This window comes from Pleurodeles waltl, chromosome 4_1, assembly GCF_031143425.1.
Source record: "Pleurodeles waltl isolate 20211129_DDA chromosome 4_1, aPleWal1.hap1.20221129, whole genome shotgun sequence".
In the NCBI taxonomy this organism is placed as follows: domain Eukaryota; kingdom Metazoa; phylum Chordata; class Amphibia; order Caudata; family Salamandridae; genus Pleurodeles; species Pleurodeles waltl.
The window spans coordinates 672,035,575-672,062,203 of NC_090442.1; the positions used below are offsets into that span (position 1 = coordinate 672,035,575).

General features: G+C 42.9%; 1 protein-coding gene across 1 annotated transcript in view; it reads left to right on the forward strand.

Annotated features, from left to right (window-relative positions):
• NUP107 (nucleoporin 107) overlaps positions 1 to 26,629 on the forward strand; it is a 394,223-nt gene that overhangs the window by 103,974 nt on the left and 263,620 nt on the right. Inside the window, exons 12-16 of the mRNA XM_069229180.1 lie at positions 5,521 to 5,634; positions 18,763 to 18,853; positions 19,228 to 19,304; positions 19,587 to 19,646; positions 25,662 to 25,807. Coding sequence (XP_069085281.1) covers positions 5,521 to 5,634; positions 18,763 to 18,853; positions 19,228 to 19,304; positions 19,587 to 19,646; positions 25,662 to 25,807 — 488 coding nt within the window. The remainder of the gene's footprint in view (positions 1 to 5,520; positions 5,635 to 18,762; positions 18,854 to 19,227; positions 19,305 to 19,586; positions 19,647 to 25,661; positions 25,808 to 26,629) is intronic.

Sequence of the window (26,629 nt, forward strand, 5' to 3'; positions counted from 1 at the left end):
CCAACACAGACACAGAATGATCTGCCCATGCTGAAGGGCATGTTGAGGCATACTGAGGATATCTTCATGGACCCCATTAGAGCTAGAGTAGTCGTACCCTAGGTTGGACAAAAAAAGTACAAGCCTGCACCATCTGACTCTATTTTCATTAGAGTTCAGCTACCACCTGACTATTCTACAGCGTACTAAAGGGCCAACTAACAAGCCACTGGAGACACTGCATACACACACACACACACTCACACTCACACTCACACTCACACTCTCATACTCTTTTCGGTGCAACTTTGACTAAAGTGCACTGGGTTCCTGCTAACCCGGTCCCTAGTGTCTGTGTTCCTGCCCCTAAAATAAGACCCCTGATCCCCAAGTGGCCAGGCCTGTAGCACCTTTTGTAAATCCCTAGTAAGTGGTATCCCTGATATCTAGGGCATAGGTACTTCAGAGGGTCCCTACGAGCTGCAGCCCAGCTCGTGCCACGTTAAGGGCACCAACACCAACCGCATGCAGGCTGCCATTGCAGGCTGTGTGACAAGGTTCTCAAAAAAGTGAAAACCGGTCATGGTGCACACTTGTGAACCATGTCCCCTTACACTGCCTGTAATATCTGTAAATCACCCCTACAGCAGGCCTTAAAGCCCTTAGGGCAGGGTGCTTATTTTACGGGTGAAGGCACTTAGGCATGAGTGAACATGGCCCTACCATGTCTTTGTTGATTCTTAGACATAATGAGTGAACAGGGGGCCACTCCAAAGGTATGTGCTGGACACTGGTCAATAAAAGTTTGGTATCAAACATCTCGTATTAATAGACCCTCACTGATTCCAATGATGGATTTATGAATACATGCACCCAGAGGGCACCCTAAAGGTGCCCCCTGACAACCTACTAACTGCTGGGCTGGTGGGCTGTCCAGTTCAAGCCAGCCTGCCACCACCAGAAACATTTCTGACCCCCAAAGGTGCAACATACCTCTAGGGTGACCTGCCTGAAATGTACACAGCCTTAGGAATTCCGCCATTTTTTGTGTGGTGGAATTAAGAATTCTGGGACAGGGTGACGCCCACTCCCCCAAAGGAAGTGGTCATCTAAGGGGGCGTAGTGACCCCAAAGGTAAGCAGGTCATTGGCTACTATCCCATGCCCCCCCCCCCCTAAATGCCTTCTGATTTGAGTGTTTAAGGGACCCGCTAATACCAGGATCTCAGATCTTGGCTGGACACAAAAGGAGTGGACAAAGAAGCCTGCTGACCTGAGACCCGAGGAGCATCTGGTACTCCGCCCCCTTGGTCTTTGCGCCCTACAAGAGATCAAGGAGCCAGGAGAAGATTGTTTGGAGCCCAGGTCAGCTCCACCACTTCACTAGTCTCAGGATGCTGACCCCACCCGGGGGCTCCCTACACCTGTACCCTCAGCATCAGGCCCACTAAATACTACGTTTCCTGCCTGTCCAAGTGCCAAATGGACCCTGGGGCAGAGGGATCAGCATCTCACCTTTGAGTGAAGCCATATCTGCCTGCCAAGGGCAGTGTTCTTCCCTGAAGCCCTCTGCCTTGGAATGCAGGTCATCATGTTGGGAGGGGTGTGCTAACGCCCCTTCCAGAGCCGGCTTTTGTTTTTGTCTGCCTGAGAGGAAAGGCCCTCACCCTTGTGGTGGTGGCAGGCTAGCTACAATTAGTCAGCCAGCAGACGGGTTAATGGTAGGTTTTTCAGGAGACACCTCTCAGGTTCCCTCTGGGTGCACGTATTAATAAAGCCGTTACTGGCATCAGTGAGGGTTTATTAATATGAGATGTTTGGTACCCCAGGTATCTATGGCATGGGCACCAAAGAGGGTTCCCAAGTGCAGCAACATGTATTGTTCCTCCCTCAGGGACCCCTCGCCCCACCCATGCATACTGCCATTGCAGGCTGCATGTTTTGGTGCAACTAAAAGTGGAAACATGACATGGCACATAGGCTGTGTGCCCTGTCCCCTAACCCTGTGTTCAATATATGTAAGGCACCCCTACAGCAGGCCTTACAGCCTTAAGGCAGAGTGCATTATATTACATGTTTGGATATACCTGCAACAGCAGATATGCGCCTGCTATGTCTGTTGATTCGTAGACATAGTAATTGATCAGGGAAGCCATTGTAAGTGTATATGCTGGACACTGTTAAATACAAGTTCTCCAGCTATGTGATGGCTTCACTGAACCTAGGGATGTTTGGTATCAAACCTCTCATAATACTAAATCTTCACTGGTACCAGTGATGGATTTTTTTTAATACATGCACCCAGAGGGCACATTAGAACCTACCAACTAATGGTGTGCTGACTGACTGCTTTTAGCCAGCTTGACACCAACAGACATGTTTCTGACCGCCCAAGGGTGAGAGCTTTTGTTTTCGGGCAGACAGGTACAAAGCCTGCTCTGGGAGAGGTGTTTACATTCCCGCACCGGTCCCCATTGACTAACATTTGGCCCCCGATGCTGAAAGGCACCTCTACACTCATTCGCCCCAGTGCTGCCCGGTGGGACCTGTTGGTGTGGCCTTGGACTTTGCCCCTAACTTACCTTAAGTCCGGGAGACTGCATCTCTTAAGTCGCTATGAAGTGCCTGAATGCAGTACATGTTTTTTTCCCCCCATAGGATAACACTGAGCACCTGGCCTTAAAAGGCACCTCTGCACCTGGCCACCCCAGTGCTGCCCAAGGTGATCTGTTGGTGCTGCCTTGGACTTTACTCCATACTTACCTTAAGTCGAGGCTATTGGTCCCGTACGTCGCTGTACTATACCTGTATGCAGTATTTGTTTTTCCTCCATAGGATAACATTGCCTTCTCTGCAAAAATACGCTGATGACTTTTAAAACCAGCAAGTATTTCTTTTACAGGACCTTCTTACCTGATCGTATTGATTCTGGTGCTTAAACATATATAGAGATAAGTGTTATTTTTATAAATTGGTGTGGCTCTCCTTATTGAGTTGTGTATATCATTTATTGACTATTGTGTGTATTTGTGAATGTCTAACACTCCTCTCTGATAAGCCTAAGGCTGCTCGACCACACAACTCCTAATAGAGCACCTTGGGATTGCTAGAGCTCTTTGTCCACTAGTAAGGGAACCCCTAAACACTTTGCACAGTAGATCACATTTTGGTATACTATATAAGCAGTCAGATTCCTACAGACAGCAGTGTATTAGCTACAAAAGCAGGGGGCGGGGTCTTCACAACTATCTTACTGGTCTCAGACTATCTGGAATTGGTCTCCACATCACAACATTCACCTGTTGGTGGAATACCTACTGGGAACAGACAACGACTTTGCAGACCTGTTAAGCCGGATGCAGCAACAAGTCCACAAATGGAAACTCCACCCACTAGTCCTCCTACCACACTTCCAAAAGTGGGGGTTCCCTCAGATAGACATTTTTGCCAGGTTTCCACACCCACTATCCAAGGGCAACACACTATGGATGATTTGGTCAGGGATATTTGCCTACGCTTTTCTGCCTCTCCCACTCCTTTTGTTTCTGTTTTGGAAGCTCAGGCAGACATCTCTTACAATGATTCTAGTAACACCCACTTGGGCGCGTCAGCCTTGGTTCCCAACACTTCTAGACCGCTCTGTAGTTCAACACAAGAAGCTCCCCAACAGCCTGAACTTTTCACTTAGAATCAAGAACAAATCAGGCACCCAGATCCCAAAACTCTCAACCTAGCAATTTGCCTCCTGAGGTCATAGAGGTTGGCTACCTTAACTTACCACCAGAATGTATGGACATTCTTAAGTAAGCACGTAGACCCACCACTAGAGACTGTTATGCAGAAAAATAGAAATGTTTTGTTTGCTACGGTCACTCAAAATAAATTGATCCTTTCAATGCCAAAATGTAAGACATTGTCTGCTACCTGCTTCACTTACAAAAGGCAAACTTGGTGTACACTTCCATATGGTTACGTCTCACTGCAGTGGCTGCCTACCTCCAAAATAGACAACACCTTTCTCTGTTCAAAATTCAAGTCATCAAAGCCTTCATGGAAGGACTCAAATTAATTATTCCACCAAGGGCTCCCGCAGCACCCTCCTGGAACCTTAATATTGTTCTTACCAGACTCGTGGGTCTCCCATTTGAACCTCCACACCCTTTGCCGCCTTCAGTTTCTTTTTAGGGTCGAGACGCTTTAGGAGTCAGAAAAGAGCTCTGAGCCCCGTTCACGTCAGTTGTCTATCATTGGTTCATGGGCTTGGCTGTTAAAATCGGCTTTCTTTCATTAGTGGAAGGCACACATACCTCATGCTTTTTCTGGTGGTTAGCCCTCCTCGAGTGCAGCGACCAAGTAATGAAAACATGCAAGGCTCGCTGTTTCCCCGTTCGGTTTGTGGACTACGTTTCATCTTTTGTTTGCAGCGCGATCTCGCTTGGCAGAAGTCGAGCGCTTTGCATAACACCGACGATCTTACATAGTTAATTGCACTTTTGCCGGTTCCGTAAATAATTGCACTTTTGCCGATCGGTTTACATTACGAGTGAATGGTAGCAGCGCGATTGTGCTGTTTTTTTCTTTCAATGTGGAAAGAAAAATCCGGTTGGGAGTTTACAACTGCTAATAGCTGTAACTCGGAGAAACGCGAGACCCTAGTGCATTGCAAATGCTTGTTTTGTAAGATGTGATTTAGTCGCCATCACTTCACTTAGGTGTGTTAGTGAGGTCCTGGCTTTAACTTTAGAAGAGCCCTTCTCCCAAATACAGAGACAAGGTGGTTCTCCCCACCATCTCTGAATTGCTACCTATGGTAGTGTCTTAATTTCACCTCAACCAATCCATTGAGTTGCCAGGTTTTTTTCCCCTTCATTCATTAGATGTAAAAAGAGCACTCCTGTTCTACATTGATAGAACTACAACTTTCATAAAGTCTATTTTTGCCACCTTTTCACCATCACATAAAGCAACTCTATAGCCAAATCTGGCATAACCAAATGGATAGTAAAATGTATTCAAACTTGCAGTATGATCACCAAGAGGAGTCACTGAACCTTGTGAATTAAGTCTTCTTCGAAGAAAAACAACTTGCACAACTCCTGACCCAACACTAGGTGGCAGGAGTATGCTGAGCATGAGAATCAACAGCACTACATGCCATGAACAGATGCTTACAGGGTAAGTAACATATTCCTCATGGTGGACGTTCAAACTTCATGTGTTTCCAACAAATGCCAGAGGGTATACTGATGAGATGCTGCCATATGTCTTTGACATTTCATATTGTTGATTTCACCTGTTGTATGCAAATGAGCAGCCTTGAAAAAAATAGAAATAAGTTTAAACATATTACAGTGGTCCTGTTGGGTTGTTCAGCGTATATATTTATAGCTGTACCGAGGCTGTACTTCTTGATGATCCATAGGCTCATTGAGAAAGCAAGTCTCCAAAAGTGTGCAATGTCTTGTATGTATTTCCTGACCTGTTATCTAATAATTAGTTGTTGGAGAAGAAAACACTTTTTTTGTGTTTTTTTTTTTTTAAGGACCCAGATGCCCCCGTTAGACAGAAGATGCCACTTGATGACTTGGATCGAGAAGATGACAACCGCCTACTACAATACCTTTTCACACTAATAAGAGCTGGCATGACAGATGAGGTATACTTTAAAATCCATTCTATCCTACTATGGTTCGCAACAGCAAATGCCTTTGGTGTTTGCTTTGTCTCTTTGTGGTGGTGCAGTAATGTGCTGCTTGGAGGAGCTATGTTTCTTTATAAGACTTCTGATGCCAGCAGGTCGGTGGGATCCATGGAGCTGCCCTTTGTGGCAAGTACTTGTCCATGTATAACTGCTTTGGAACATCAGCACCAAGCTGTTGCCCCTAGTTTTCAGCAATGACTAGCTACATTGCAAGCTTGGAGCATACTGTGGAATGGACCAGAATAAAAACTAGATAACTATTCTCACCTGCAGGGGATAATTTATTTGACTTCTGTAATGCCCCATGCTTAGCCTGAGAAGTTATCTGACAAGTTGTCAAATAATTCCTTCTGCGTCTGCAGATTCCTTGTAGTCTTTTGAAAGTCCGTTCAATGTGTGTGTGACTTGGCTGAACCACAAACCCTTCAGTGTTGTAGATACAACATAGATTTGAAAATGAGAAACATTATAGATCAAAAGGTTTAGACCAGGGCTCGCCAATCTTTTCTGTAGTGTGAGCTACTTCTGATCAATGAAAATCATTTTGAGTTAATGAAGGCTAAGCAACTCACGCATTGTTACCAGATGCCCCCACTCCCTGCTTAATTGACTTTAAGCCTAATGTCCAGAGAGCCAGATCCTTTCACCATGTGTAGCACCGTTACCTGGATAACACAAACATACAACCATTTGTTTAAATGGGAGGAATTTAAAGTGCAGCAAAAAAATTTTCTGCAAAAATTTTCAGAATATGGAACATTTTTCTGCATTCAGAATTTCTCCCACTTGAAATTATTTTTCACTTATAAATATAACACTGTCAAGAAAATTAAACTGAAGTTAACGTAGATTCAGTAAATTTGCTCCCACTTCCAAGTGTCACATCTACAAACACAAGGCATGTTGCTCCCAGTGGCCTGTAGACATGGTGCCATATTTACAGCCGAAAAATACTTTTGTTTAAATGGGAGGAACTTTAAGTGAAGAAACTTTCTTCATAAAACATTAACATGTAATAATTGGCTTAATTAAAATAAATTGGAGAAAGACATTAAGACTTAGGGCTAGATGTAGAAACGAAACATTTTGTGACCTGCAAATAGCGAGTCATAACGACTCGCTATTTGCAACTCGCAAAATGTTATGCAGTACGGTGTCTCAGACACCGACTGCGACTCGCTATGGGGTCGCAATCACCCACCTCATTAATATTCATGAGGTGGGTCGCAAATTGCGGCCCCATAGCGAGTCAAGGCACTCTCAAACATGGAGGCCTGCTGTAGTCAGCAGACCTCCGTGTTCGTGACTGCTTTAAAAAAAGCATTTTTTTTTTTTTTTTTAAGTGTGGAAAACGAGCTGCACTTAAAAAAAAAAAAAAAAACGAAACCTTTAGTTTCGTTTTTTTTTCAGGGCAGGCAGTGGTCCCTTGGACCACTACCTGCCCTGAAAAAAATGTTTGGGGTCCATTCACAAACTGGAAGGGGTCCCATGGGGACCCCTTCCAATTTGCGAGTGGGTTACCATCCACTTCAAGTGGATGGTAACTGCGATACGATTTGCGACCGCGTACGCGGTCGCAAATGGTATTGCATCCCACTCAGACTCGCAAATAGGAAGGGAACACCCCTTCCTATTTGCAAGTCGGAAATGCATTTTGCGAGTCGGTCCCGACTCGCAAAATGCATTTCTGCATAGGAAACTCACATTTGCGACTCGCAAACGGCAATTTTTGCCGTTTGCGAGTCGCAAATCGTTTCCTACATCTGGCCCCATATGTTTTATAGAAAAGGTTTTCTTCACTTTAAATTTCTCCCATTAAAAAAAAAAAAAGACTTTCAGTTATGAATATTGCACAGTGTCTACTCGCCACTGGGAGAAAAAGGCCTGCTGCTTGTAAATGTGACTCTTTGAAATGGGAGAAAATTAAAGTGAATAGTTAATCATTAAGGTAACTTTTCATTTGAATTTTCACCAGTTGAAAAGCAGTCAGGAACATCATTTTGTTCTCACACTCTGATATTGAGTTGGAAAGGACTTTTATTTAAGAATGAAATGCTTCAGTTCTTCACCTCTGTGCCCCATTTGGGCCTATAAATCTGACTGAGCACTGCTCATTATCAGGCTCTGCTATATACAGCTTATTGATAATCATGTAAAGTAAAATCAGCCTCCCTTTAAGCTTAAAAGAAAAATGTGACCCTGTGCTTTGCATATTTAAAGATGAACTCTGGGTGAGCTACTCTGAAGGTATGTGGGAGCTACTAGTAGCTCCAGATTGACTGTTTGGAGATACCTGGTGTAGACTGTTCCAAGATATATGTATGCATCAAAAAAGATATTCATGAATTAAGGACCTGTCTGCCCTTATTTAACACCCTGTAAAAATGATTGCCAGATCTTTAGTATTATGTATTATTGTTTGATGTCAAAAGGTCAGTAGGACCTTTCCAGGTAGACAAGTGACTTAAGCCCCTGGAGAACCAGAGAAATGTCACAATCTGGGAGTTGCATAGTGGCCACTAGGCCGCACTGAATAGTAGTGTATTGTTTTGGACTTCAAACCCAGCACCTTGGTGGATCATGCCTCAATAACCTAGTACTGTGTATTGTTATAAATTCAACTATTTATGCTCCCTACTTATCTGGTTTACTCTCTTCTGGAGTCAAGGGGTAAACAGTTTTGTTTATTTCAATGCCAAAGATCAAAGAATATTAGTGATAGGTCAGGGAAAGTACTGTAATTCTAGTACTTGTACGTTCCGGCTATTTCCTGTTCTCATTCTAGTGGAGCCTCCAGAAAACCTCTAAATAAGAGCTTTGCATGAGTGCAGTGTATTTTTAGTATGTCATGGGCAGTATGTCCACTTGTTTTTTGTTTTTATTCCTTCTGAACAGTGTCTCTGCCTTGCTTGCATTTGGTAAATTAGTGGCACTGTTGGCCCACTTCAACTCTGGCTAGGTGACATAGGTGCAGTGGGGCTCCCAGGTGTCGGGTTTTCAGTGTTATTGAGTCCTCGCGTTTTTCTCGGGGTGCCTACAAGATGCACGGAAGCAGCTCCACTGGTCCATGGGAGTTCCTGTGTCTTTGTTAAACGCAAGCAGTCCTCCCAGGCTTTTGGAGGCAGGACGGGAGGGCTCGTGCCAAGTCAGGTACTTTTTCCTCAGTAGTTGCTTATGCGTCTCATTGTGTCCTGCTTCATAGGTCCACACATCTGATTTTGTGGTGCCAGCGGTGCCGCTGAATCTGAGTTTATGGGCATTTAGGGGAGTGTAGGGTAGTAGCCAGTGGCCACTTACTCCTGGGGTCACTACACACCCTGTATGACTACTCCCGATGGGAAGTGGGCATAACCCTGTCCCAGAGTTCATAGTTCTGCCAACACTAGGATGGCAGATTTCTAAATGTTTTGTCCACATCAGGCAGTTCACCTTAGGGGTGGGACTGTCCTAAGGGGGTGGACACGCCTTTCTGACTACTAATTTTACCGCCTCTCCAGGTGCTAAATTGGCCTTGGGTCAGGATGGTCAGCTTCCTCTCCGTTGAGGGAGGCCAGATCTACATACCAACGACAGTGGGCTTCTTTGAGGCCCCCAGTCTTAAAATGCAGATTTGCAGGTCATCCTTTTGGGAGCGGTGTGCGAACACCCCTGCCAGAGCAGGCTTTGTTTCCGACTGCCCAGAGAAAAGGCCCTCCTCACCTTTGAAGGTCAAAAACATGTTAGTTTGTGGCAGGCTAGTTAGAACTAGTCTGCCACCACACAGGTAGATAGAGGGTTTTAGGGGGCACCTCTAAGGTGCCCTTTGGGTGCAGGTATTAAATCCACCACTGGAATCAGTGAGGTTTTATTAATACCAGATGTTTGATACCAAAAATCCCTAATTTCAGTGAAACCATCATGTAGCTGGGCAACTTAAACTGACCAGTGCCCAGTACATGTACTTACAATGGCTTCCCTATTCCATCACTGTCTGTGAATTGAATGTGTATAGTGGGGCTATATCTGCTCTTGCGGATATGCCCTCACATGTAATATAATGCACCCTGCCTTAGGGCTGTAAGGCTTGCTGTATGGGTGACTAACATATATTGCATGCAGTGTTAGAGGACAGAGCACACAGACAGTGTGCCCTGTCATGTTTTCACTTTTAGCAGCGCCAAGACACGCAGTCTGCAATGGCAGTCTGCCTTTGCTAGGTGTAGGGTCCCTGGGGTGACACAATACATGCTGCAGCCTGTCCTTGGGGACCCTCTGATACCCATGTCCTAGGTACCAGGGGTACCATTCACTAAGGACTTACCGGGTGTCAAAGGTATGGCCCATTTGGGAACATTTGCATTAGTTTAAGGAAAGATCTGGCACTGGGGAACTGGTTAGCAGGAACCCAGTGCACTTTCAGTCAACATTGCATCACATACAAGGCAAAAAGTTGGGACGGCCATGTTACAAAGGGGCACTTTCCTACAATCATCCATCAGCTCTTCAGTCTCTGCCTCTTCTCCTGACCATAATAATAATACATGTGAGGCCTGCCTCACCTTTTAGTCCACAAAAACATGCTGTTACCAATGTGAGCAGAGATGGGCCCATCAGAGAATGCAGAAGCAGGAGTCAGAAGCCACCCCTGATCTCTTCGGGGAGCATGGCTTTGAGGCAGAGGAGGAAGAAACTGGGTCTACAGGAGCACAGCCCATCCAGTTGTCTCTGAGCTAGTCTTTTCCTCCAAGTCAGGGAAGGATGAGGAGCAACACACAGGTCCCTTACAGACCTGCCTGAAGCCGCCAGCAGTGAATACCATGGTGTCAGAAACGCAGCTCAAGCCAGCACAGTGGTCCCAGCTGAGACATAGCTTTGCCACAAAGGGGAGCAGAAGCCGAAACTCACACTGATGATGAACAAGAGGAGCAGGACACAGGTGCCGAGAAGACGTGTGTGAAGATCCCATCAGTGAGTACCATGGTCTTGAAATTCGGCTCAAGCTGGCACAACGGTCTCAACTGAGACTGAGTATCCCCACAAATGGGGGGAGTACAGGCACCAAAACTGGTGTCTATGTCCAAACCGCTGTCCACTCCAAGAATACACACAGCACTTGAAAACAAGTGACTGTGACTGACTCTAAGAACCCATCCACCAGCGCCCTTCAACCCAGATTACATTACCTTCTTCCACAAGTCATTCAGAGGACAGCCACTTACCATAAAGTGGATAGGTTTGTCATCCAAGAAGATGATGCATTCCTGATCCTATCCAGAACACATTACACAGTAGAATTCCTTTATATTCTTAAAGGAGTGCCTATGATCACCACAGACACCTTTAAATAGCCCGTAAAAGCTAGGTTATTCACCCCACCAGTGGATAAATGATACAAACCCTTACCCAACGACCCACACCACATGCTAACTCCCAGGCCACGGGAAGTGCCCGCCCCCTCCAGATAAGCAGAGCAAAAAGATAGATGCAGCAGGGAAGTGGGTAGCAATGCAAGCAGCTACCCACTGAGGATCACCAACTCTGCTGGTTTGCTCTCCTGGTATGATAGACCACACAGAGATGAAATGCAGGGCCTTTTCAAGCATCTCCTTGAGGAATATATGCAGAGAGGTGAAGAGTTGGGGGCGGAGTGAAAAGCCATTTCCATTGCTAACATCTGCTGTGCCCTGGATTGTCCCAACAACATGGCTTGTTGGATCAGTACCAGTATCCTGGTCAAAAGCCATGCCTGGCTTCATGTTTCTCATTTTAGCCCAGAAGTTCAGCAGCCTTTGCTCAACCTGCCCTTCGAGGTCGAATGCCTGTTTGGGCCTCAAGTTGACCAAATGCTAGAGGAGCTGGAGATAGACACAGCCATGGTTATGGGTGCAATCCAAACACCCAACCCAAGGGAGTCCTTTTAGAGGCAGAAGTATAGGAGAGGCAGGAAGGCCACCTCCCCAGACCCACCTTCTTTGTATCTGAGACAGCAGCACACCTATCGTCACAAATCTCCCAGCAGATACTTGCGAGAGGTATACAGGAAAAGCCATAACAGAGGTAGGGGCGAGGGAGCCTCTGGGAAAGCGCTGCCGCCAGTCACTCTCCCTGTCCGACCCCCACCACACAATATCTGTCGAAGGAAGGCTTCAGGATTTCCTACCCCGCTGGCAGGAAATGGCATAGTTCAGCACAGCTATTGCCTGGCTTCTCACAACATTCCCCTACATTTCCCCCCTCCATCCCTCACAAACAATTTTTCTCAGCAGTTGGATTAAGGGCTTCAAGCATTTATTTGACGGGGCATGGTCAAGCCAGTGCCCGCCACTGGGGAAAGGTGTCTGCTCACTTTACTTTATTATTCCTAAAACTGTGGATCCCTCAGACCTATTCTGGACTTCAGACCCATTAACGAATATATTTTTTAGGAACAGTTCCACTTTGTGACACTGCAGGTTGTCATTTGTCTACTCCAGCAGGGCGACTACATGGCTTTGTTAGATATCAGGGGCACACTTCTTCCACATCCCCATCCACCGAGCCAACCGATGCTAACTGCTGTTCATGGTAAGTAGCTCCCCTTCACTGTCGCCAAGTCCCAAGAGTGAAGTAAATCCATAAGAAAAATACCAATTCAAAAAGTAGAACACTTGTTTATTTGTTCAAGTCCTGAATAATGAAAGACCCCAGCCGCTCCTGCTCAGCTCCTTCTTTAACTGCCTCCAATCCCCACATTCCAGGCAGTACCATTCTAAGAGCAGGGAGAGCAGGAAGATACCATTTCACATAACATAAATAAACGAAGCGTAAAGGGGCAAGATATAATTACCTGAACCTTGAATTACAATTTGCATACATAAATGTTTCCCCAACAAACAGAATACCACACCATCTTTCCCCTTCAAACAAATAACTATAAACATATATACATAATATTATTTTGACATTCCTATTGAGATTCCTAAATAACTATTAATATATACACATTATTTTATTTTGACAATTCTATTGAGATTCCATACACGTCCATCATCCAATTTAACCGCTCCTTTATAGACTTTAATAATTTTAAAGACTCTACTAAAGTGAGACTGCCCTCCACCAGTTCTCCCTGGTAATTTGACTTTAACTAACTCCCCTACCCCAAAATGCATCTCCTTTACAGATTTTCTCGCATCATACACAAGTTTTCTTTTCTCCTGACAGGACAAATGCTTACTCCTTGCTGAAACTCTCCTGCCCTCATAATTGAGATGTTCCTTGGTATAATTTTTAACCCACGGTGGATTTATCACAGTGTGAGGTATACGTTTCCTGAACATGATGAACGGAGATTGACCAGTGCTAGTGTGAGGGGTGAACCTATATTCCTCAACCTTCTTCTTCACCATATACTCCCAATCACAATTTAAATGATTAGCTAACTGGATAGTCTCTTTTAATGTTCTGTTGAAGCGTTCTACCATGCCATTGGTTTCTGGATGATATAATGCACTCTTTTTGTGTAAAATCCTTCTTTTCCTCAAGAACTCACACATAAGTTTGGATGTGAATTGAACTCCATTATCAGTCAAAATAGACTTAGGATTACCCTCTCTACTAAATACTTCAGTGAGGAATTCTAAAACAGTCAAAGAAGACACCTCAGAGACAATCTTGACTTCCGGCCATCTAGATAACTCATCCATGAGGACCACCACATACTTCGAATGAGATTTATAATTCAAAGGCCCCAAAATGTCAATAGATACAGAATCCCACACCTCACTGGGAATTTTTTTGAGTATCATGGGTTGGGTTCTGACTTTCAACGATTTATCTGCAACATTACACTCCACACAATCACGCACCCTTCTCTCGATAGATAAATCCATCCCTGGCCACCAATACACTCCCCTAAGTCTTTCTTTAGTTTTGCAGATCCCATGATGACCACTGTGAGCAAGATCCATAATACGTTCACGCAAATTGCACGGCGGGATCAACCTTTCCCCTCTTAACACAATTCCATTTTGAATGGACAATTCATGCCAAATCTTACCAAAACCATCACCTATACTCTCACTTTTATCTAAAACCTTACCAACAGAAAGTAAATCTCTCACACGGGAAAGTTCAACATCATCATCCACTCCTTGTTTCCATTCTTCCTCAGTAACACATCCATCCGTTACAGCACATACTTTCACCTCCTCATCTACCCACCAGGAACTTTCAGGGTCATCTTCTCCCACTCCTTTATTTCTGAGTCTGGATAAACAGTCTGCAGCTTTATTCTCACAACCTGGCACATACTTTACATCGAAAAAATAATCCTGTAGGCCCACAATCCATTTACAAATACGACCTGAAACATTATCCAAACCCTTCTTCTCAAAAATCTCACGTAGTGGTTTGTGATCAGTGCACACCACAAATTTAGTTCCCCACAGAAATTGTTTGAATTTCTTTATAGCCCAAAAAATTGCCAAAGCCTCTTTTTCAATGGTAGAATATTTATACTCCGCTCCACGTAAACTCCTTGACGCAAAAGCAATGGTTTTGTTCTCATCACCACTAAGTTGTTTCAAAACACAACCTAACCCTTTCTCAGATGCATCCGTAGTGATAGAGCACGGAAGGCCAGGTTGGAAACTATTTAAGGATTGCGCCGATGACAAGCTCTCTTTCAAGTCATCAAATTCCTTTTGACATTCTGAGTCCCACATGAATACAGATCGACTTTTAAGTAAATTTCTGATAGCACAAGTTCTTTTAGCGAGATCAGGAATGAACCTAGAATAATATTCCACCATTCCCAAGAACGTCTGCACATCAGACTTACTTTCAGGTACAGTAAGCTTGATAATAGATTTCACTAGATCATCTTTCGGCTTTACACCTTCTGCAGTAATCATGTGTCCAAGGTAAGAGATTTCATTTTTTTAAAACTTACACTTATCCCCTTTAAGAGTTATACCTTTGTTCCGGAAAATGTTGAGCACACTCCTCACAGATGTTCTGTGTTGTTCAAGAGTACTGGAGAATATGAGAACATCATCTTGAAAAAATTTCACGAAAGGCAACTCACCAAGAAGCTCATTCATGAGTCTTTGGAAGACCGAAGCCGCAGAACATAGACCAAACGGCATCCGGTTGAATTTATAAACACCAAAAGGAGTGATAAAGGAAGTCAACACTTTAGATTCTTCACAAAGCTGAACCTGGTGATAAGCCGAGCTGAGATCCAAAGTAGTGAAAAATCTAGCATTACCTAACGAACTTATCATTTCAGTTATGTTGGGTAAGGGAAACCTGTCTTCAACTACTGCCTTATTTAAATTGCGCAAGTCCACACACAATCTTATGTCTCCATTGGCCTTAGAGGCAACCACAATGGGTGCAATCCATTCCGCAGCCTCAACTTTTTCAATGATACTTTCTGATTCTAATCTCTGAAGTTCCTTTCTCACATTGTCCCTTACACTAAAGGGTATACTTCTAACTTTGCACATTACAGGTATTGCTCCTTTCTTAAGTACAATGCGATGCTTGTAGCCCTTAACACACCCAATTTTGTTGGAAAATACCTCAGGAAATTCATTCTTGAGATCTTCACCCTCCATACATACCTTCTGCACTTGAACTTGAGGGTTAGCATTAGGATTCAATATAATTTTAAGTAATTTTTGATGAGGCCATCCCAAAATCGTGTCACCCACAACAGGAATATATATTTTTCCTTCAATTACGTTTCCCTTGAACGTGATCTTAGCCTCAAAGTACCCTCTTAACTCAATAGGTTTCCCACCATAACTAAACGGCATAACATCCGGAGGGAGAAGAGTCACATTGTTGATAAAGTATTTCAAATAATCTGACTCCGAAATCAGGGTTAACTTTGCGCCTGAATCCATCATCATGGAAACCTTGATCCCATTTACATCAACCTCATCAATGGGATAATCACAATTTACCCTGGCAATACAATTTACATCATTAACAACCTGTAACACAAACGACTTCTCTTCCTCTTCATCACTGCAAGCATACTCAATTTCATTCACTTTCACCATTTTCTTCTCACTTGACTTGCAACATCTAGCAAAATGCCCTCTTTTACCACATTTTTTACATAACATGTTAATTGCTGGACAATCCTTGCTATTGGCTAAGTGTGATGAAGAATTACACCTATAGCATAACAGTTTAGATTTGAGTGATCCAGTCGGTTTCTTTGTTGCCACCTTGGTTTCAACTAACTGGATATCCCTCAAGGCATTTTTAGATTTTCTTAAGTTTTCCATGCAAAGTTCAGAATGTTCAATTTGTTTTGCCACCATTATAACTTCATCCAAATTTGGATCACCTTTGGACCACAAGGCTTCTCTAATCTTGTCGCTCTTACATTCCAGCATAAATTGGTCCCTAATGCGCTCCTCCAAAGTGTCACCAAATTTACATTGGGCAGCCAATTTACGCAAAGCAGTCACAAAATCCTCAACTGTCTCAGTTTCACTTTGCTTACATTTACCAAAGTAGTACCTTTGTAAAATAATGGACACTTTAGGGAGATAATGTCTATCCAACCTGAGCAAAGTTAATTCAAACTCATTCAAATTTGTGTCGCCTTCCGCTCCATCTGGTGAATCAATTACCGGTAAATTCTCCAAAATCTCCTGACCTTCTGCACCCAGACAATGTTGGAGAATTGAAGTTTTCCGTTCTGCAGATAAATTGCTGCCACAAACTCGAATGTATGTAAGAAAAACCTTTTTCCATTTACTCCATGGTATAGGTGGATCACCAGGTAAAGACAAGAAAAAGGGGGGCGGTGTTATATTCTGCATTCTCTCAGATATACTCTTACTTAAATGCAACCCTTTGAAATGTAAAACTGCCTTAAATGTTAATAATCATGTGTAACAAAGCAGAGCATATCAAAAGAATACATAGTTGAAAACAAAGAGGAAAAAAAACAATAGTCTTACAGCACTTGCTAGTGAGGTTGCTAAAGCTTGTGCGTTGCCTAGCAACAGAACCTTAATGCTGAGATAGAAGCATTGGCCCAAAGCCAAGATAAATACCCAACTTTTCTTAAACACAATGAAACAAGGTAATTATCAAGTTCAGCTGAACACTTCAAGACTCATGTTGGCAGGCATCCAAAGTAAATACCAAGCTCCAACAATCTTCTTAGAAGCACAGCAGCTCTAATAATTGTGAAATGTAAACATTGGCTGGGAGCCAAAACAACATCACAAGGTTAAATCCTTTCTTCGATAGTTTCAGCTGAACACTCTTTTGTTGGTAGGCAGCCAAAATCAATACTGAGCTCCGATGTTTTGGCTGGGAGCCAAAACAACATCACAGTTAAATCCTTTCTTCCATAGTTTCAGCTGAACACTCTTTTGTTGGCAGGCAGCCAAAATCAATACCAGCTCCAATGAGCTAATTCTGTTTGAAGCAGGGATAGCACAATGTGTTAAGCTTCAAAGTAAATATTGGCAGGTGGCCAACATGAAATGAAACTCATGAATTCCTTCTCCTCCTCTGTCAATTAATAGGCAAAGGGCAGACCGCCTAAAGTAAACACAGATCCTTCAGTTCTAACGCCTTAGGAGAGGAAATCCCTTCAGCTTCAGCCGTTGCCTAGGAAACCAGCAATGTCGAACAGCATGAATAGCTCTGGTTTAAAAGCTCAGATGAGAGCAGGTCCTGGGGTCCTGGGGTCAAAAAGTCACTCGTCGCCAAAATGAAGTAAATCCATAAGAAAAATACCAATTCAAAAAGTAGAACACTTGTTTATTTGTTCAAGTCCTGAATAATGAAAGACCCCAGCCGCTCCTGCTCAGCTCCTTCTTTAACTGCCTCCAATCCCCACATTCCAGGCAGTACCATTCTAAGAGCAGGGAGAGCAGGAAGATACCATTTCACATAACATAAATAAACGAAGCGTAAAGGGGCAAGATATAATTACCTGAACCTTGAATTACAATTTGCATACATAAATGTTTCCCCAACAAACAGAATCCCTCACAAACAATTTTTCTCAGCAGTTGGATTAAGGGCTTCAAGCATTTATTTGACGGGGCATGGTCAAGCCAGTGCCCGCCACTGGGGAAAGGTGTCTGCTCACTTTACTTTATTATTCCTAAAACTGTGGATCCCTCAGACCTATTCTGGACTTCAGACCCATTAACGAATATATTTTTTAGGAACAGTTCCACTTTGTGACACTGCAGGATGTCATTTGTCTACTCCAGCAGGGCGACTACATGGCTTTGTTAGATATCAGGGGCACACTTCTTCCACATCCCCATCCACCGAGCCAACCGATGCTAACTGCTGTTCATGGTAAGTAGCTCCCCTTCACTGTCGCCAAGTCCCAAGAGTCTTCACTAAGTACCTGGCAGTGGTGGCCCTAAGAGGGAGGGGGACCATACATGTTTTCCCCTTCCTCGAAGATTGGCTGATCTAGAGTTCAAGCAGCCAACAGTGCCTGCAACACACTCAGGCAACCAGTGGCTGAGATTAATTAAAGCATTCCATCCACCACCTTGTTGTTGCCACCTTAAAGCAACAGTTCTGCGAGGCTTGATGTGTCTGACAATGATTTTCTTTCTTTCTTTGCCTGTTAAAAAGACAGAGGGATTAGGCCATCAATTACGTAGATATAGTCAGCTTATTGTATGGTGTACAAAATAAAAAATGTTGCTGTTACCTAAGCATTTTGCTTTTATTTATAGTTTTCTGTTTATGTTCTTGATTCTGATCACAGGTAAGGCATTGTAATGCTTATGAACGTAATGAAGATTCCCATGATGGGAAGTTGGTATTGAAGGTGTGTAACGTTTTCCTTCTTGTACTTTCTGAGCTGCTGGTGCATAACGTTCACATACAAGTAACCATTTGTGATTGAACAACATCTGTTCACCAAACAGTTGTATTCTCTTTATTGTAATCTGAAGTTGTTTTTTTACATAACCTCGTAACAAAATGCCAAATTTCCCAAGCCGCCTGAATTCATTTAGTGTTAATAAAGGTGATTCAATTATGCGTGTTTGACCAAATGAGTAAAATAAAGTTCTCCACGTGCTTGTGCTAAGTTGCTTACTGCTCTGTTAGGCACAGCGTCTCTGCAAACGGTGCGGCCAAGCATGGAGAGCCGCAACCTTGGAGGGGTGGAAACTCTACCATGATCCCAACATCAATGGAGGTAAATATCCCGATGCGTTTTCTGAGCGCAGTAAAATGCGTGCAAGGGAATGTGGCCTACATATTTTTTAAGGGGCGGGCTTCATTTTGGAGAAAGAACAAGACTAATTTGTATAAAATTGGTCTTTCTTTATAATGGCAGCGCCAAACAAGAATAATGAAATGCAATGTATCAGATTAATAGATTGAACTGGGTGTTTCCATTTGACACTGTTTTGCTTTCTCTGAGTAACAGCTGAACATATAATAATGCTGAGAAGAATGTTATTTAGTTCGTTTAAACAACTCGTGGCACAAGAATCATGAACTGTTCAGAAAATAATGTTCACGTTCTTTTAAAAGGTTGATTGTTTTTCTTTTCATATGATCAAATAGGATCTGAGCTGGAACCAGTAGCAGGGAACCCTTACCGAGGTGTTTGGAAGGCCTGCTGTTGGCGAATGGCAGATGATGTATGTTCAAAACTTGCTTTGTGTTTATTCGTTGTGTGTGGGGACACGGCTGCGCTTGCGCAATAGCTTATGAAATACAGCGTTTTGCCCTCGGAGTTGCAGAAAGCACTCCTTTTAATTTGTGTGCTTAGTTTTTATTTAAGCTTTAACATCCGCACAAACGGTGCAGTTAAATGGCATCTTTCTTTGCTTTTAGTGAGCGCTGTATTTGGCACGGGGAGAAACTATACCTGAAATGCGGCCTCTTTGTTAATTTTTTTTTTTCTTTTTTCTTTTTTGTAGGAGCAGTTCAACCGTTACGAAAGGGCCATATATGCAACGCTGAGTGGAAATCTAAAGCAGGTTAGTAAGCCTGTCAGTCTCATATTAAACTGCTGTTTAACTTTATTCACTCGTGCATCTCTAAGGTAGTGACGTATCAAAAATGCCAGACGTGTAGTTTGAAAGCTTCCTACTGTAGAGCACTAAGCCTCCTCGATATATTTTTGTATTAAGTTACGGCGCAATTGCAGTGTTGTGAGGAGGGCCCCAACTGGGAGAAAGCTTTTTTGATGGGTACATGCTTGGTGCACTCACTGCCTAAGTTTTTTTTGATGGGCTGTAGAGCCTGAGTCTGCCTTACCCGGTCTATTGGACAGCAGAACTATGAAACAAGGGGTGGGTATGTCCCCATTTGCTACAGACATTTCTGTTTGTACTCTCAAACCAGAATGACAGATCCTTTTGTAATTGGTAAGAAGGGGGATGGAGCTCTGCCAGGAATTTGTCCTAAACAATAGATTATTACATTTGAACAGCACAAGAGCTCTTCCAACTGTGAGCAGGACAATTCCTACAGCATGCAAACATGACTCGCACAGCACGCTCCATTTGCAACACGTTCCCAAAACCCCCAGAGAGCGTGTGGTAATGAAAAGGCTACTGGATTTGGCAGAGTGTAAACTGAGCTTGATTTATCTCGGCAGATTGCCCCTTTGCAAGGGTGTGGTGTACCTGAGGTTGACTTTTTACAAGGGTGCCCCAAATGTGGAGTGCTACTGGAGCGAAGTTGTTGCAAATACGAATGGTGTAACATGTATGGCTTTGGTTAAGCCTATAAAAATGTGCTCGCTAGATATATGGCCAAAATAGAAACATTGCTAAATGATGTTGCTAATGTGGGAACTATGAACAATCCTGACGAAAAGGCAAATTGCTATATATTGTGTTTTGGGATCCCAGGGGTTAGAGCAATGGAGAAAGGACTTACTAGAGTGGACTTTAGTTGATGAACAGCATATGACAATGACTTGAAGAGATGACCAAATGACGGAAGCCCTTGGGGAATGGGTGGAAATGGTAATTCAAATTTCTCATCCCCCAAAGAACAGGCTACCTTGATTGGGGTGGGAGGAAAAGGTCCATGGTATGATTGCCTGTGAGGGTGGATATGTGGAAATCCTGAGAAGAGTATGGAGACATAGATATTGCTAACACGTCTCTGATCTGTAATTGTAATATATACCTTGCAATGCAATTGAACTTTCTGTGTTGTGGCATTGTCTTTTGGTATGTAATTGGGGGGAAAAAATCAATAAAAGATGTATTTAAAAAAACTTCATACCGAAACCTTCAAAGCTGCGGAAAGTAGTTGTTTATTAGAAGCATCTGGGGAATCCTTTTTTTTTTTTTTTTGATATTGGATCGACCCATATGATGCTGTGACATTTATCTTTTTAGTAATTATGTTTTTTAAGGAGCTCCTTGTCACCCCTTGGTTACGTCATAGTTTTTGACATTATGATAGAACAGTTTGCTGGTGATAAAGGAGATTTTAATCTAACATCGCAGGGTAAGTGAAGATTGTTCAACATTGTGACCCATCTTCTGTATTGAGTCCAGTTGAAGGCCAGTCTAAATACTTCTATTTGGAAAAAAAAAAAAAGATTCCTGAACAATGGTTGTTATCCTATCTTGGGTGCAGTTCCGGATCTTCCAGAGTCCGAGTCCTTGCACACCCAGTGATCTAATTATGCGTTTCATCTTCATGAACAGTTGTTAGGCAGTTGTTAGTTAATCAGATGGGCAGACTCCTAGAAAAAGATTTTAGACTGGCGAATAAGAAGATGCTGGTTTCTGTAGGTATGTAGGACATGTGTCCCAATATACTCAATGGACAGGGCACAAAATCTAAAATGTAATCCTGGCATCTACTGGGAGCCAGTGGAGTGCTTGAAGGGTAGGTCTAATGTGGTCTCACTTAAGAAGATCAAGGCACAATTCAGCTGCCAAGGTCTGAGTTCTTTAAAGGTTGCCAATCTGTGTTTTGACTTTTTCGGTAGAAGGGAGCAGAGCTGATGATCCATTAGTCACAACCTCTTAGAATGATGACATTTGTCAGTTTGCTTGTGATCAGCATTAGAAGGGGAAGACGTGCAGAAGAGAGGTACATTTTGATTCCATTTGATACTGCATTGTCTGGATAGACAAAAGTGAAATTTAAAATAAAGTAAATTCTGAGGTTCCTTAGTTTCTTATGTTGTACATAATCGAAGTCACATTGTCAGAAGGATATTCTAAAAATGTTTACCCACTTGCAATCATTATTTCATCCATTCTGGGTTCAGGAGCACACATGTCCACTCAATTGTGATGGTTCTTTGAGACAGCCAATACAATTACAAATTTGTTTTACGTACTACATTTGGAGCCAATCCATAATAGAGATGATAGTATAGGACCATATGGGTCAAAGAGTGTTTTCCTTTGTCCCAAGAAAGAAAAAATTGCTGTTTAGTAATAAGTTTCCAGACCTATGTTATCAGTTTAATTTAAATCAATTTCAATGGTTTACACAAATATATTCAAAGCATACAAGATACATGTAGACCATCGTAGGTGAAGACTGCTTGTAGTTTTGACTGTTTTATCTATTTACAAAAAGCACAATTAAAGTAAACTCTGTTTTTACTTAATTTCCATGAACTTTGAATGGTCGTAGAAGTATCTCATTGCACTCTAAAAGTACATATTGTTTACCTTGTCTAGTATCTTACCTAACTGCTTTAACTTGCATTATAGCATTTTAACTCTTTCCCCCCCCCCCCCCACACAAATGTGTTGTATCATGTTTCGATTCATCCATATTGCTCCTTATTAGCTTGGATCTTGGCAAAAATGTTGTTCCTCATACTTCGTGCTAGAGATTTCAACTAAGGTAACTGTGAATCATTTATTCTCACCCAAAGACACTGACATTTTCTGCTCCTTATGCCTCAGCTTTTTTAAGTAACCACAGCCTTTCCCCTCTCTAATCTGTAAGAAGATAACTGTGGGCTCAAAAATGGTCTCACACTAAAGCTAGTTTTCTAAATGTGCTTTCGCATAACTCGCTGTTCATTATATGTAGGGTTCCTCTGGTTCAGTTTTAACTGAAAATGAACTAATTGAAACCAACTGTTGACAAATTTTCCAATTGAGTATCAACTTTTTTCCACAGATCTTTTTTTCAAATTTCTAGGGTGGCAATACTTTGAGACTACAGGGACCAGAAGCACTGGTAGTGTAGATAGCCAGATCCATCAGGATATTCCTTAAAACATACAGTTTTGTTTAAGTTTCGAAGTCTCTTGTATTTAAAAAAATAAAAATAAATCTAAGAAAGGGGATTTGAACCCGCTTAACAGCTTTCGGTCACTGACTATTGGCCAATGTCATTCCACTGGCTACACACGCTGAAGGTACTTTTTTTTTCCCCCTTTCCTATTGAGCACTCCATACAAGTGCATCTGTAGGCCTCCTTCTCCCCTCTCAGCTTGTTGTTGCTGCTCCTTCACCTGCTCGTCGTCCTCCCCGGTCGCTGTTCCACCCCGTGTGCCTGCAGAAGTACTTTAAAAAAAAATTCTTTTCATACTGTATGACTCCATCTGAGTGCACTGTTTTGCAGGTGGACTACCTGTCCCTGGTACCCTGTCTGCATTAGTTCTTGGTTGCCCCGTCTGACCCAATCACCTCCCATCATTTGCTGCTTTCCCCGGCTTACCTCCCATTTCTGTCCACAAATCCCCTCCTCCCTAACTCTGCTTTTCCCATTGTTGGCTTTCGTCGCTCAAAGCCTCCTCCAACTACTGATTCCCGCCTCGGCGTCAACTCAACATCTTGTTATTCTGGACAAATCACTTAATTTCCCTGTATCTAAACACAAAAAGGAACGTATGTGTCTTTGTTTAATATAAGGTATTTTTTTATTTTGTACTCAAGCACTCCATATGAGTGCATCGTTTTGCAGGCTGATTCTACCTGTCCTTCCCACCCGGCCTGCATTTGTTGGTTATCTCATCCCCCCACACCTCCTGATGCCCCCTGCCCCCACACGTCCACCAGTTGCTGACCATAGATTACCCCAACCCCCTCGACTCAGCTTTTCCCCATTGTTCGTTTTCTTCACTCATAGCCGCCGCCAACTGCCCACTCCAGCCTCGGCATCAGCTCACCATTTTGTGATTACAGGCAAATCTGTTAATCTCCCGTCCTTAAACACAACAAACATTGGCAAAACCAATAGATTTCACCTCTTCGAAATCTATTGGTTTTGTCAATGTTTTTAAAACCTGTTGCACAGCAGCACTCAAAAGGTTTTTAAAAAACGAGCTTCTACGCTCAGCACTGACTGCGTCAGTGCTTTTTTTCTTTTAACTTTAAAACATGCTGCACAGCAACTAGCACTGCTGTGTAACATGTCTAAAAACGTTGACAAAACCAATAGATTTCGCAAAGGTGCAACCTATTGGCTTTGCCAATGCTTCTTTACATATCTGTCTGAAATGACTTGTAAGAAAAAACTGATTGACAATATCTACTCAATGCAGTTAAAGTAAATAACGTTTTGATATTCCCACGAGACAGCAGCAACTTTTGAGACGTGCTAAAGTGTGCCACAAATCTGGAGCTGAAATTTGGAACTGTTTCAATTTTCATTCTTCTTCTTTGAAAGCATTCAGTGTTCTGTGGTGTTTCTTTGCCTATAATATTTTAAAACTCTTTCTGTATTGTGATAGTAATGATCGTAACTGTTTTGAGTATCTTAGGGACTAACTAAAGCTACGAGTTAAGCTGTTTTTTCTGCCTTCTAATCCAGGGATAATCATGGCATAGTGCTTAGTCTAGGACTAGTTTAGAATTAGGCTTTCCCCTGTTGGGCTTTATCCTGTGGGTGAAAGGGGGCTCTTCATTGCCTTTCCAAGTAGGCCCAATGCAACTCCACCACTTGACGGAAAGTGAGCACTGACAGGGAGAAATGCTTCAGTGAAAACTAGCCCAAATAAATGCTCAACTCCTTGCTTTCCTCTTTGTTACCATCAGAGGAAACAGAATTATCATGTGACTTTGTAATATGTAAGGTTCTGTGTGCCTTAATGGAATGTCATGAATGTTTCAGTTCTTTTAATTATTCTAATAAAGTTTTTCACACCTAAAAACATGGTGCATATTTTGACAGTTATTACTAAACTAATTTGTTACATAACATGCAAATCTAAGACCTACACTTTATATACAGTGTTCTACAACAGATTGTGGTAACAGCAGGCAGGCATAGTGGGCTTGTCACTTCTCTGCTTCCACGCCCCACTCAAGCTCAATGCAGGTTGAATGTTTCCTGAAGAGCTTTTAGGTAACATGGGGGAAGGGGGGGGGGGGGGGGTCATTGCCCTGTAGCTACAAGGATAACAGAGGTCGGAGCAGGTAGGTGATGGGCTCCAAGTATGTTACCACACCTTTGTCCTGCTGTTGCCCTATCTCCTGTACATTTCATACCTCTGTTTTTCATCAGTGCAGTACTAACAACTTAGCATAAGAAGATTGGTGCAGATGTGAACCTTGCATAACTATTTATTAGAACTGCATTGTACTTTTGTAATAAATTGAGTGGCAGAAAACAACAGTACTGTATCCGGTGATCAAAGAGTAAATTAGAATAGAGAATTGGGGAAATGCAAAACTAAGCCCATAGTGGCTGGGATTTAATATAATGCACTATCGCCTGAACTGTTCAGGTCTCCTCCTCAACAAAAATCAAAGTAGTCAACAAGCGTTAGCATAAGAGATATCTCTATAAGCCTGCCTTCAATGTAATTTTTCAGTGGTCTGTATCTGCTAAAAATGTGTAAGTTCTGATTAGTAAGGTTATGTACTTTTGATCTGTGATTATTATAAAGTGATCTCTTTTGAGGATTTTTCTACAAGGTGAAATCTGGGTAACATATACTTTTAACATCAACAGAAGTGTTTTATTTACACATGCATTCTCAAAGTTCAGGCTAGTGCACTGGGCAATAGAATGAAGTATGGCTAACTATTCTGTGTTATACTAATTCATAGCTCCTTCCTGTGTGTAACTCGTGGGACGACACAGTCTGGGCCTATTTTAGAGTTATGGTGGACTGTCTTGTCGAGCAGGAAATCCGGACATCTGTGATGACGACACAGGAGCCTGAAGAGCTACCTAGAGACTACATGGATACAAAGTGAGTGAATGTATAATTGTGTAGGTGTCAAACCTAAGTAATGGGTCCATTTTAATAATAGCCCTTCAAAGTCAGTCCGTTTTAATGCTGCTCTTTGTGTGTTTTTCTTTAACAACTGCACTGGGGCAAGCCATTGCACCTTTGTGGCATTCAGCTGCTGAATTGGTTGTCTGCTGTAATCGGTGTGCCTTTTTCACTGCTCTATTCTCTCTTTATGCACTTCCCACTTTCTTCCCATTGCCCATAAGGTGCTTGGCGCCTCCAAATGCGGAGCTCCCTACCCTGGCCATGCTCTATCAGCACACAGGGGACAGAGACACCAGCTGCTGGTGCCATTATATTCAGAGCCCCTCCTCTCACAGTCTGTAGTGTGCCCTGGCATCCCGCCATGGCTCTCCTCTCACACAAAGCATGCTCTGGTCTTCTGCTCCGCCACCTTTGCTGCTCCTCTGCCAAACTCCAAACAGTTACTAACAGTGCTGTCCTTTCACCCTTAGACATGTTAATGCATGGAAAAGTTAACCTGCGAAAGAAGCTTAAATAATTGCAAAGCATCATCCATTCCTTGCTGGTCTGCTCGAGAACCAATTAATATCGATGAACGTCATACTTTTCACGGATGCCTACATGCCTATACCAGCACAATTGTGCACACCGTTCAACTGGGCTCCTACAACACACTCCACATTACCTGTGAACAGATGGTGACTGGGATGTGAGGTGTTGTTGGAGGCAGCCATTCCTCTGAGGCTACATTCTGCCCAGGTAACCTCCGTTAGCTGTTTGGGGTTCTATGCGATCGTTGCTGCTAGTTGAACAACC